This window comes from Panulirus ornatus, chromosome 65, assembly GCF_036320965.1.
Source record: "Panulirus ornatus isolate Po-2019 chromosome 65, ASM3632096v1, whole genome shotgun sequence".
Lineage (NCBI taxonomy): Eukaryota > Metazoa > Arthropoda > Malacostraca > Decapoda > Palinuridae > Panulirus > Panulirus ornatus.
In genome coordinates, this window is record NC_092288.1 from 5,335,001 (window position 1) to 5,347,421 (window position 12,421).

The window sequence follows — 12,421 nt, forward strand, 5'->3', positions numbered from 1 at the left end:
ATATTGTTTGACTTGGACCACCACCACAGCAGCAGCAGCAGTTGGTGGCGTCGTGCTGTGATCATGTGTTTATAACAGCTGTATGCCTCACGTTGACTTTAGAGGCATGTCTCTAACCCCCTCCGCAGTTCGGTTTGACACTAAAGTGCACTACGTCTCCTTCTCTGATTAAAGAGGTTGTTTGAGGCTGCGGTTGGCTCGGTCTGGCCTTTGTATATCTTACAGTCCTTTTGGAAGCTTTCCTACACACTTCACCCCCTTCCCATCCCCCTCCTCACACACACACACACACACACACACACACACACACACACACACACAGCTGGGTCTTGTACAAAACTAAGAAAATGTTGTGTGTGAGTCGAAGTGTCCCACTGGATGGGTCATATAGGGTTCCGATATTCGAAGGTGGTGAACTGAGTCTATTTTCCATTAGTTTATCATCCAACATTTTGTTTCAAGGAATGAGCCCCCCGAAAAATAAATAATTTGAATGATTATTGCGAAGTTTGTATAAAAGATGGAGTGGATATGTTAACAGTTTTGTGGTGTAGGGTTGTGAAGGTGACCAAATTAGATGTTATTTATGTTATTTGTGTTAGTTGTTATATTGAACACGATTGGACGGTCCTTGATCACGACGGTGCAAACCGTGGGTACGACGGTACGGTTCTTGGATAAGATGGCGTGACCTTTGACCTGACTCTTCAGGGTGAGGTCAAAGGTTAGGCCATCATGGTCAACGGTCGTACCGTCGTGCTCAAAGGGCCGTACCGTCGTGCTCAAAGGATCGTACCGTCGTGCTCCAAGGGTCGTACCGTCGTGCTCAAAGGATCGTACCGTCGTGCTCCAAGGGTCATACCGTCGTGCTCAAAGGATCGTACCGTCGTGCTCAAAGGATCGTACCGTCGTGCTCAAAGGATCGTACCGTCGTGCTCCAAGGGTCATACCGTCGTGCTCAAAGGATCGTACCGTCGTGCTCAAAGGATCGTACCGTCGTGCTCCAAGGGTCGTACCGTCGTGCTCAAAGGATCGTACCGTCGTGCTCAAAAGATCGTGCCGTCGTGCTCAAAAGATCGTACCGTCGTGCTCAAAGGATCGTACCGTCGTGCTTGTTGTTCGTACCGTCATTTTTTTAAGGACCGTACCGTCGTACTTAAAGAGATTAATGATTAAAAGAGAAAAGTTTGAAATCCAAGAAGCTGAAACGCAATAGAGCAGACAGAATCACATCTTAAGAAGAAAAAAGAAGTTGTAAGAATTTCATAATGAGCTGCAAGGCAAATAAATCATTAGACTTAATGACGAAGATGTAATTAAGCATTCGTAATTAGTATCAGATGACTGATCACCTTCAACGACCCTTGATGTAGAACCAGGTATTTTATAGATGTAGTTTGACATCATTACGAGGTAATGAGTAGTTGGACAAAACCTAATGACTTTTAAGGTCAAAATAGGAACTATTTACATGACCCCCTGGTCATTAAGGACATTAATGATAGTTCACTAACAACCAATTAAAACACAGGCTAATTGCTCTACTACACATGGACGTTGTTTTTAGATCATTTCGTCCTCTCGACAGACATCATGTTGACAATTAGGATTAATGACTGATTATAAAGGAATCCCTTTCAGAAAGGTTTCGACTCCATTCGACTGCATGTATAGAGGTTCTAAGACTATCCATAAGGGGCCACAAACTACCACCCAAGAGAATCGACTCGTTTTTGCAAAGTGTTTTGATGGGTAGTTCAAAAGATGCTCAGAACTAGAGTGTGTATGTGTGTGTGTGTGTGTGTGTGAGTGAGAGAGAGAGAGAGAGAGAGAGAGAGAGAGAGAGAGAGAGAGAGAGAGAGAGAGAGAGAGGGATTTTATGGCCACATTTAGAATATACTGGATTTATGAGGGCAAATCCTGCATCCACACAACACAGGAGCTTGCGATTTGTAAAGTGTCTGTTCCTTTATGGAACCCGTCACGCCGACCCCCATGACGTGTCTCTCATCACGTCACACTTGCAGCACGCCAGGCAAGCTGCTCGCTGCGTCACAGAGGCAGACGCAACGCGTCACACAAGAAGTCGCAACGCGTCACACAGGCAGTCGCAACGCGTCACACAGGCAGAAATAACGCGTCACACAGGCAGTCACACCACGTCACACAGGCAGTAACAACGCGTCACACAGGCTACGCGCACACAGGCAGTCACAACGCGTCACACAGGCAGTCACAACACGTCACACAGGCAGTCACAACGCGTCACAGAGGCAGTAGCAATACGTCATACAGGCAGTCACAACGCGTCACAGGCAGTCACAACGCGTCACACAGGCAGTCACAACGCGTCACGCAGGCAGTCACAACGCGTCACGCAGGCAGTCACAACGCGTCACACAAATAGTTTCAGAGTGATAATATGAAAACATTCTCTCACAATGATTCCTGTGAGATACCTCTAACACCCTCTCTCTCTCTCCCTCTCTCTCTCTCTCTCTCTCTCTCTCTCTCTCTCTCTCTCTCTCTCTCTCTGAGCCAAAAGGGAGATGGGACTGTAGTATGAATGAGATGTCTGGGGCCAGGAAGCCTTTGAGAGGGACGGCATGGAAACACAGGGTTTATCAACCCTAATGGCTAGAGCGACGAGGGAGAGAGAGAGAGAGAGAGAGAGAGAGAGAGAGAGAGAGAGAGAGAGAGAGAGATTCGAATCCTCGTTCTGTTTAGTTTTAAAGATGACAGGGATGTGATGTTTCTGCGCATAAAACAGATAGCTAGTTAGCAAGATAGATGGATAGATAGATAGATAAAGAGGTAGAGAGAGATAGATGAATAGATAGATAGATAGATGGTAGGTTGACAGAAACGATAGACAACGATAGACACCATCTTCGTCGTAGATCCATAAACCCTGCGAGACTGAGACCAGAATAAATGTCTCAAACATTACCAGCGAACAACGTGATTGTTTCACAAACTTTGCTGCGCTGATTAATTTCATCGCTGGAGCCTTGTGAGACAGAGGGCTTAGCTCACAACACTCTTCCTCGTCGCGTTTCAAACTCCGGGCGTTTCGTAAGCCCGCGTTTCAAACCCCAAAGAAACACCCATTGTAATGTACAGAGAAAGGACTTAAAAAAAAGGGGAGATTGATAGATTGAAAGGAAAAAGAAAGATGAGTCTCACATGGACATTAGAATTCATAGAATGTGTATAGGAAAAAAATGTCATCTGTTTTGGAATGTTGTCTCGGTCCAATGTGAGTGGTAAACGAGTGCGCTGGGAACTGTGTGTGTCAGAAGTAGTTAGCAACTGGCCCAGTTGTTCGCTGGGAAGTTGAGTTCGGAATGGAATTCTCTGGACACGCGAATATTTCAGTAGGTAAAATCCCAGCCAGTTACGAAATCCCTGCCAATTATACAGTCCCAGCCAATTATATAATCGCAGCCAACTACACAGTCCCAGCCAATTACATAATCGCAGCCAATTATTCATTAAACGAGAAATTAAACCAAACCCAATTAGGAATCGAACTTTATCTAATTAAAAATCAAAGATCAAGCCTTATCTAACTAGGCATTATACCTCGTCCAATTAAAAACCAAGTCTCACCCTATTACAAATTAAACCAACATCCAATTAGAAACTACACCTCATCCAATCAGACACAGAACCTCACCCAATTAAGAACTGATCCCCACCCAATTATAAACAAGGCCTTGGCTTGTATCCTTGATGTAAGGACGCCCATCTGTCGTAGTAACCAGGCCACTCAACTGGTGTTGTGGTACTTCAAACGTTTGTGAACGTTTTCCCCCACCCACACAGCTGGGCAGCGCCGGCACCAGGAGGAGACGCAGAATGACCCTAAAACGTTAATAGCCTAGATGGTAACCATTTGCACAGGACGACGGCAATGGTTGCTATCGGTGTCTATTCCTAACGAGCCAATAGCATCATGGCTCTGCCCAATTAGCTGTAATTGCCGAGCGGTTGCGAGATGTGTAAATATGATTATCATAAGAGCAGGCTGATTGTAAATGGTTGTCAATGTGGCTTTTGGGGGGGGGGAGGTGATGGTGGGAGGGTATTACTCTACTGTAGATTTTAGGTAGATGTTGTAAAATTGAAGTAGATGCCGTCAGGTATGTATATATATATAGCTGTTGGCTAAGTTATGATATATTTGGTTCTATATATATTTTGAAATGGCTGGAGTCAATTTTGGTTATCGTTTGTAAATGCTGTAAATGACCTCGGGTTGTTTGAGAAGTCTGGGTCTTGTTGTAAATGTTTTCACATTGCTTTGTGTCTGTTGTAAAATGCGACATAGCAGGTCATAATGTTATAGATTATAGACCTATTTCCCCCCCGCCTCCCCCTCCTTCACTTGTTGGTATTGTAAATAGCTTACTAACCATCGTTAAATCTACGTGATATATTGTCAATGTTTACTCCTGTTGATGTTTCAAAAGTAGGCTGGTGTGTTGTATGAAAAATTAACGTCAAAGATTGTGTATGTGTGTGTGTGTGTGTGTGTGTGTGTGTGTGCAATGATGCCTTATGGGTTAACGACTTCAGTCCTTAACTGGGAATGACCAGCGATGACATAGCGACCAGCTCAATGCACCCCATCACTATGAACACCTCCGCCTCATGCAGCCCCGTCCACGAAATCGAACCGAGGTAGTCGGAACATGAACTCAGGACACACTGACCCAACACCACGTCTTTAAACTTTGTACTCACGTAACATATACTACCCTGACGGACTGACTCATCACCGAACACAACAATCGAACTAATATACATTAATATGAAGAATCCAGAAGGTAATTGGCTAATTACGGACATGAAGGGAATCAAAATAACCTGCAGGTACTTGACCAAGTAATCATGCAACTGTGTAATGAGGCAATTAAGAAGAATAGTATATGAGCTCTCGAGTGGCTGTTTAATTACGAAGGCTGATGAGTTGACGACTTTAGGGAAGGAGTAATTACAGGTCAAAGTGACCCCACGCCATTAGGCTGTAAAGAGGCGTTTGATTGAACTTGAGAAATGAAAAAAAAAAAAAGAAACCAAGAGGCGAACCCAGTCTTGTTAGCGAGAGCTTCCGTCGTGCCCAGGTGGTTCCTCTTACTCACCCCCCCCCCCCCCCCCCCCCCCCCCCCCCCCCCCACGACCGTCGCCCCCTCGCCCAACTCTTGACGATTGAAGAAAACAAGAAAGACAGGATAAAGAAGTAGAGGGAAACAAAAAATTGGACGAACCTTGTGTCATAGAGAGGGTGATAGATAAGGAAATGAAATGTAATGAAGTGATGAATGGATTGAGAAAAAGAACTATTTGGATTAGGTAGCTGCCCTGTGTAATGCACCGATACCACAGCTCCCTAACCACATCCAGACCTTTCCATGGTTTACCCCGGACACTTCACATACCCTGCATGAGTCCACTGACACGTTGACCCCAGTATACCACATTGATCCAATTTACTCTAACCCGTGTAAGGCTTTCACCCTCCTGCATGTTTCAGGCCTCGATCGCTCAGAATCTTTACGACTCCAGCCTTCCACCTCCAGTTTGGACTCCCGCTTCTCCTTGTTCCCTCCTCTTCTGCCACATATATCCTCTTTGTCAACCTTTCCTCACTTATTCTTTCCATATGTCCAAGCCATTTCAACGCACCCTTCTGCATTCTCAATCGCACTTTTTTTTACCACACATCTCTCTTACCCTTTCGTTACTAACTCGATCAAACCACCTCACACCTCATATTGTCCGCAAACATTTAATTTCCATTACAACCTCCCTCGTCCGCACAGCCTTATATGTAGCCCATGCCTCGCATGCATATAAAATTTCTAAGACTACTGGACTTTCAAACATACCTAATTTTGCCCTCCCAGATAACGATATCTCTTTCCACTCATTCATCAGTTCTCCCAGAACCTTCTCCCCTTACCCACCCTATGATTCACTTCCGCTTCCACGGCTCCATTCGCTGCCATGTCCACTTCCTCCTCCAATTTTTCTCCATTGAAATGATGAGAAAGCGGGTAAAGAATAGGTGAAGGGCGAATTTAAGACATCAGAACAGACGGATGAGGAACGAAGAAGAAAAAAGAGAAGGAGAATATTGCAGAGGAAGAGTGAAATGAATGAAGATTTTTGAACACAGTCTTATAGAAAGGAAGCCAAAATAAGGGAGCCAGTAGAGAGAGAGAGAGAGAGAGAGAGAGAGAGAGAGAGAGAGAGAGAGAGAGAGAGAGAGTATTACTTCCCTCCTGACAAATTTACATCAAAAAGGTAGAAACTACGAATAAGGAGAAGTAAAGAGAGAGAAAAAAAAGAGTGAGATAAGAGATCAAAGCAACGGAGAAATGAGGAAAGATCAGCCACAGAAAAAGAAGAAGAAGACGACGAAGAGGAAAAAGAAGAAGAAAGCGAAGAAGAAGAAGAAGAAGAAGAAAAAGAAGAAGAAGAAGACGAAGAGGAAAAAGAAGAAGAAGAAGACGAAGGCGAAGAAGAAGAAGACACAGAAGGAGTGAATTGTGAGCGGGACGGACCAAGAGATATATAGAGAGGGACTTATGATACGATGCCGGGGGGGGGGGGGGTTGGAGGAGATAACGAAGTCGTCATGGCAGCCGAGCAGATCCAACGGACCGAAGGAATCGGGAAACAAGACAGAAATTGAAGCGAAATGAACGAACGCGACAGACGAATAAAAGCCCGAAGCTTCGGTTCCAAGCTTTCTTCTTCCTCCGTCTGGAGCGCCCTCCCTCAGCTCCCTCGTCAGGAGTCGTCAGGATCCCGCAAGCCCCTGGTAATCCCTTGGCTGCCGCCCAACGCCATTCAGCTTCAGTGCGCTGAAGGGCCCGCCCATGTGAAGGGGGCGGCTTTATCCAAGAGCTATCACACCGAAACGAGTCTTCGAGAGCCACTTCGTGACGTCATTGAGTTGGCTCTGCTAGCAAATGAGCTTACAAACGATCATGGCCAGAGTCTACGCTGCTTATCTGAGATCCCAAGTGACGCTGTCCCCCCCTCAAAGTAAACATTAAACCGATGAATTTGAATGATTCGTCATTCGTGTGGTTCGTGAGAGTCACAGAATAACAAGGAGTCAGAAATCAGGCAGACGTCAAGCCGACACGAGTCTACGAAACTTCGTGACATCATCGTATCGGCTGTGCTAGCCAGCGAGCTTATATACACGATCGTTGCTACAGCAAATATTATTTATTTTCCATCGATGTGACATTCTTTTCCCCACGGTGAACATTACTGATCAATATTTCTTGCCGGTTCGGAACCAAGGAGATCAGGAAAACATAGAGAGAATCGTATATTAGTAGCAATCACACTAAAACGAGTCTTCGAGAACCTCTACGTGACGTCATCGAGTTGTTTGTGCTAGCCATTGAGCTTATGTACGATCATCACCAAAGACTGGGTCGTTTACTCACGTACGTGACTCTGTTTCTTGAAGGTAAACAACATTACTGGTGATTATCATGTATGAGTCCTAACTCAGAGACTTTGGAAAACAGATATTATTTGAAATGACAATTTATTCCCAGTAGGGCGAGCGGTTGGCTGTGGGTTCGATTCCCGTGTGGGATGGTTTCCAGCATTCAGTTCTCCGTACGGAAGGATATAAGATACAGGTAGATACAGGAGGTCAAGAAACGCGTACTAGAATATATATATATATATATATATATATATATATATATATATATATATATATATATATATATATATATATAGTAGGCCATAGATAGATATTGTAGGATATAGAAGATGCTGTAGGATATAGAGGGATACTGGAGGATATAGAAGGGTACAGTAGGGTATAGAAGGATGCAGTAGGATATAGAAGGATACAGTAGGTTATAGAAGGATACAGAATGAGACAGAAGGTTGCAGTAGTCTATAAAAGGATACAGGAGGATATAGAGGGATACAGCAAGATTTAGAAGGATACAAGAGGATATAGAAGGATAGAATAGAATGTAGAAGGACACAGTGGGATTTTTCTATAATCCCACTGTGTCCCAATTGTCTCCATTCTCTGACCAGATCAGTCTGCACTGAATACAAGAATTTCTCTTTTCCTCTCCGTCCAGAGCTATGGTCATCGACACATGTTTCCAGTTTCCCCCTCACGTTTATGTCAGATATGTATATATATATATATATATATATATATATATATATATATATATATATATATATATATATATATATATATATATTGTCATTGTTTATAGTAAGAGATAAGCCTATTTACGGAGATAACCTGAGGGTTTTGATCTTATTCAATCTACCACAACAGAGCCGGTATCAATGGGGTTGTTTACATCATTCAGAGAGTTTTTCTGTTAACAGGTTTTCCTATTATTTATATATATATATATATATATATATATATATATATATATATATATATCATCATCAAAGTCTTTTTTTCTATCTTTTTGCAGGTCACATGATGGGACCCAAACTGGAGACTCATTCTACCATCCACACAACCATGACTCCACTAGTCCTGGTGTGGCTCTGTCTGGCCCTAGGGGTGACCTACGCTGACCCCGTAGTGACCTCGGGTGGGGATGCGAACCCCAGCCAGCGCGTGACCCCGAAGCCCTTACCAGCCGTGAACACTGAGGTCACACACCGAGGCACAGGCCCTATGGGAATGGATATTCTAAACTGGCAATTGCAGTCTGATTCGCATTTCATCCTTAGGGATCCGTGAGTATTTGCATTATCTATTCTATATATATATATATATATATATATATATATATATATATATATATATATATATATATATATATATCCCCCTGGGGATAGGGGATTAAGAATACTTCCCACGTATTCCCTGCGTGTCGTAGAAGGCGACTAAAAGGGAAGGGAGCAGGGGGGCTGGAAATCCTCCCCTCTCGGGTTTTTTTTTAATTTTCCAAAAGAAGGAACAGAGAATTGGGCCAGGTGAGGATATTCCCTCAAAGGCCCAGTCCTCTGTTCTTAACGCTACCTCGCTAACGCGGGAAATGGCGAATAGTTTGAAAAAAAAAATATATAATATCATTTCATGTTGAGTTCTAAACCTGTGAGTACGTGGGAAGGTCATATAACAGGAGACCTGGTGGTGTATGATGAGATTATCTGCAGCCACAAACATACTGCTGGTTGTAACAGGTTACTAGAACGTTTCTGTAAGTTCTCTTATCTACATCTCTGTAGTCTTATCTCTAGATCTAACTTTTCTGTAGTTTTAAGAGCTAAAGAAATTCGACGTAGCCCTCACTACAGTCCACTCCAAAGCGTGTCTGGTGAGTACAGGCAATGTATTTTGAAATCTTATGCCCAGATGTTCACTATATTTCTCTCCTGTGTTCATCTTAGCTTTGCATCTCGCTGGTAATGTGTTACCGACTCTCCCTCGCCTCTCGTGTCAGGGGGGACTCATTTCTTGAATGTCTGTATGTTGGGTTCGTGAAATATACTTTCTGGGATAACCCAAGATGCAAATAATGATATGCAATGTTCGTTCATCCTCCAGATGCCTCAGTGATTCATATATATATATATATATATATATATATATATATATATATATATATATATATATATATATATATTTTTTTTTTTTTTTTTTTTTTTTTTTTTTGCTTTGTCGCTGTCTCCCGCGTTTGCGATGTAGCGCAAAGAAACAGACGAAAGAAATGGCCCAACCCACCCCCATACACATGCCTTGATTCAATCCACTGACAGCACGTCAACCCCGGTATACCACATCGCTCCAATTCACTCTATTCTTTGCCCTCCTTTCACCCTCCTGCATGTTCAGGCCCCGATCACACAAAATCTTTTTCACTCCATCTTTCCATATATATATATATATATATATATATATATATATATATATATATATATATATATATATTACTTCCTAGAAATAGAAAAGAATGAAAATACAACTTAAGTTGTGAAATGTAATTGTTATAAACCGCCAATGTAATATGTCCCAAGATAATCACGTAAATAAACTCCGTTGTAGAACACCTGTAGACCATAGAGTGAAAGTGAACGCCTCTCGACCTAAATTAAACGCCTGTGGACCAATCTCAAACGGCTGTCGATCTAAATTGAAATTCTGTAGACCTAATGGTTCGGGAGCGAGAAAATGTAGCATAGAGAAAAAAAATGTATATGTATGTATTTACTTATGTATAAAGTCGTCGCGTCGTGTCGTGTCGTCTCTTAGTCTTGCTTAAACGACCCAATTACAACGACTTCCTCTGCAGGAAGACGACGTGCCGTGAGGTGGTCTTTCTTCCTTGCTTGTTCTTCCAGTCATTAGCCAACTAATTCATTTTCATTAACTGGGCGAGAGAGAGAGAGAGTGAGAGTGGAGGAGTCTGGGAGAGTCCCCCCACCCTCCCACTCTCTCTCTCTCTCTCTCTCTCTCTCTCTCTCTCTCTCTCTCTCTCTCTCCTTCCTCGAGGCGAGGCAAACGCGACGGCACCAAGAATTTCCAGCAGGAGGGGGAAAAAATAAAGAAATATTACGAAATAGAAGGAAATATGGAATATGTTGTGTGTGTGTGTGTGTGTGTGTGTGTGTGTGTGTGTATGTCTATTTGTAATTAGCTAACCTCTTATACTCAGGGGGTCTAACCCGTTATACTCAAGGGGTTCTTAACCCGTTAGGGGTCTAACCTGTCATACTCAAGGGGTTCTTAACCCGTTAGGGGGGCTAACCCGTCATACTCAAGGGGTTCTTAACCCGTCATACTCAAGACGTTAACGCGTCATACTTTGATAAGAGGGCTACCTCGTCATACTCATGTCTCGCCTCTCATACTCACGAGCGAGGAGGCTTCGGACTCCATCATACCAGCATCACCCGCTGGCTACAGGTCAGACCTACAACACCACCAGGCCATCAGACGACGATATGGTAGCCTCTCAACACACCTTAAAGAGGAGATGAAACTTGAGAGAGAGAGAGAGAGAGAGAGAGAGAGAGAGAGAGAGAGAGAGAGAGAGAGAGAGAGAGAGAGAGAGCTGGGAGGACCCGGGCCGACCTCTGTGATTCCCAGCGACACCCAGTGTGACCTGAGGGCGTGAGGGGTGTGAGCTGAGGGTTCATGTTGAGGTAGCATAAGGGAAGTGGGGAAGGGGGGGATAATAGCAGATGACCCCCCACTCACTGCTCCTCTCTAGGTGTGGGTCATGGGTTATGTTGGCGTCTTCAGGACTACGGTGCTTGTGACCTTGTAGCACGACGGTACGACCCTTGAGCACGACGGTACAGCCCTTGAGTACGTCGGTATGACCCTTGAGCATGACGGTACGACCCTTGAGTACGTCGGTACGATCCTTGAGCACGACGGTACGACCCTTGAGCATGACGGTACGGTCCTTGAGCACGACGGTACGACCCTTGAGCATGACGGTACGACCCTTGAGCATGGCGGTACGATCCATGAATATGAATTGCCTGGTCTTTAACCTTACTCGTACCGTCGTACTCAAAGACCATACCGTCGTGGTAGCGAGCCGTACCGTCGTGCTAGCGCGAGTCGTACCGTCGTGTTGCCGTGGTTCACATCGGGGTCGTCTTGGTCTGGGTGACGGAGCAGCCTCTCACAGGATCACCATAACAACACAGTCATCCTCTGAACAACCCTCAGAACTAGAGTTGTCACCAGGCTCCCTGTAGGTCATAAACAGCAAGAAGGATGGACGAGAAGGTCGAAAATCACCGGGACAATGCGCTGTAAGACCGTCCAATTAATATCTTACTGATATAGGATCAGCGTGGGGACAAGGACCCCACCTTGCAGACGACAGAGCCTTGTGATCAGACGTTATTACCGTCTAATTGGGACAAGACGTCGAGTTCAGATGTGACCTCGCCTGTCGTGGATTATGACAATATTGTTGCTGACTGATGCAAGCGACAGCTGTACCTCAAGGGGTTAAGTTGTCTTACTCAAGGGGTTAAGTTGTCTTACTCAAGGGGTTAAGTTACCTTACTCAAGGGGTTAAGTTGTCTTACTCAAGGGGTTAAGTTGTCTTACTCAATGAGTTAAGTTGTCTTACTCAAGGGGTTAAGTTGTCTTACTCAATGGGGTTAAGTTGTCTTACTCAAGGGGTTAAGTTGTCTTACTCAAGGGGTTGAGTTCTCTTACTCAATGAGTTAAGTTGTCTTACTCAAGGGGTTAAGTTGTCTTACTCAAGGGGTTAAGTTACCGTGATAACAGGCCATCGCCTTTGATGTGTAGCTTAACTTTAATCATCAAATATGAAAGAAAATTTAAGACGAAGAGAGACAAGAAGACAGACATACAGAGACAAGGTATGTGATGCCTCAAAAGAAACTAAACTAAAAAAGA

At 44.0% G+C, this 12,421-nt stretch overlaps 1 protein-coding gene across 1 annotated transcript in view; it reads left to right on the forward strand.

The window, feature by feature from the left end:
• LOC139746448 (CD109 antigen-like) overlaps nt 1-12,421 on the forward strand; it is a 312,038-nt gene that overhangs the window by 66,720 nt on the left and 232,897 nt on the right. Inside the window, 1 exon segment of the mRNA XM_071657698.1 lies at nt 8,496-8,766. Within this exon segment, the coding sequence (XP_071513799.1) occupies nt 8,501-8,766 (266 nt within the window). The 5' untranslated portion in view covers nt 8,496-8,500.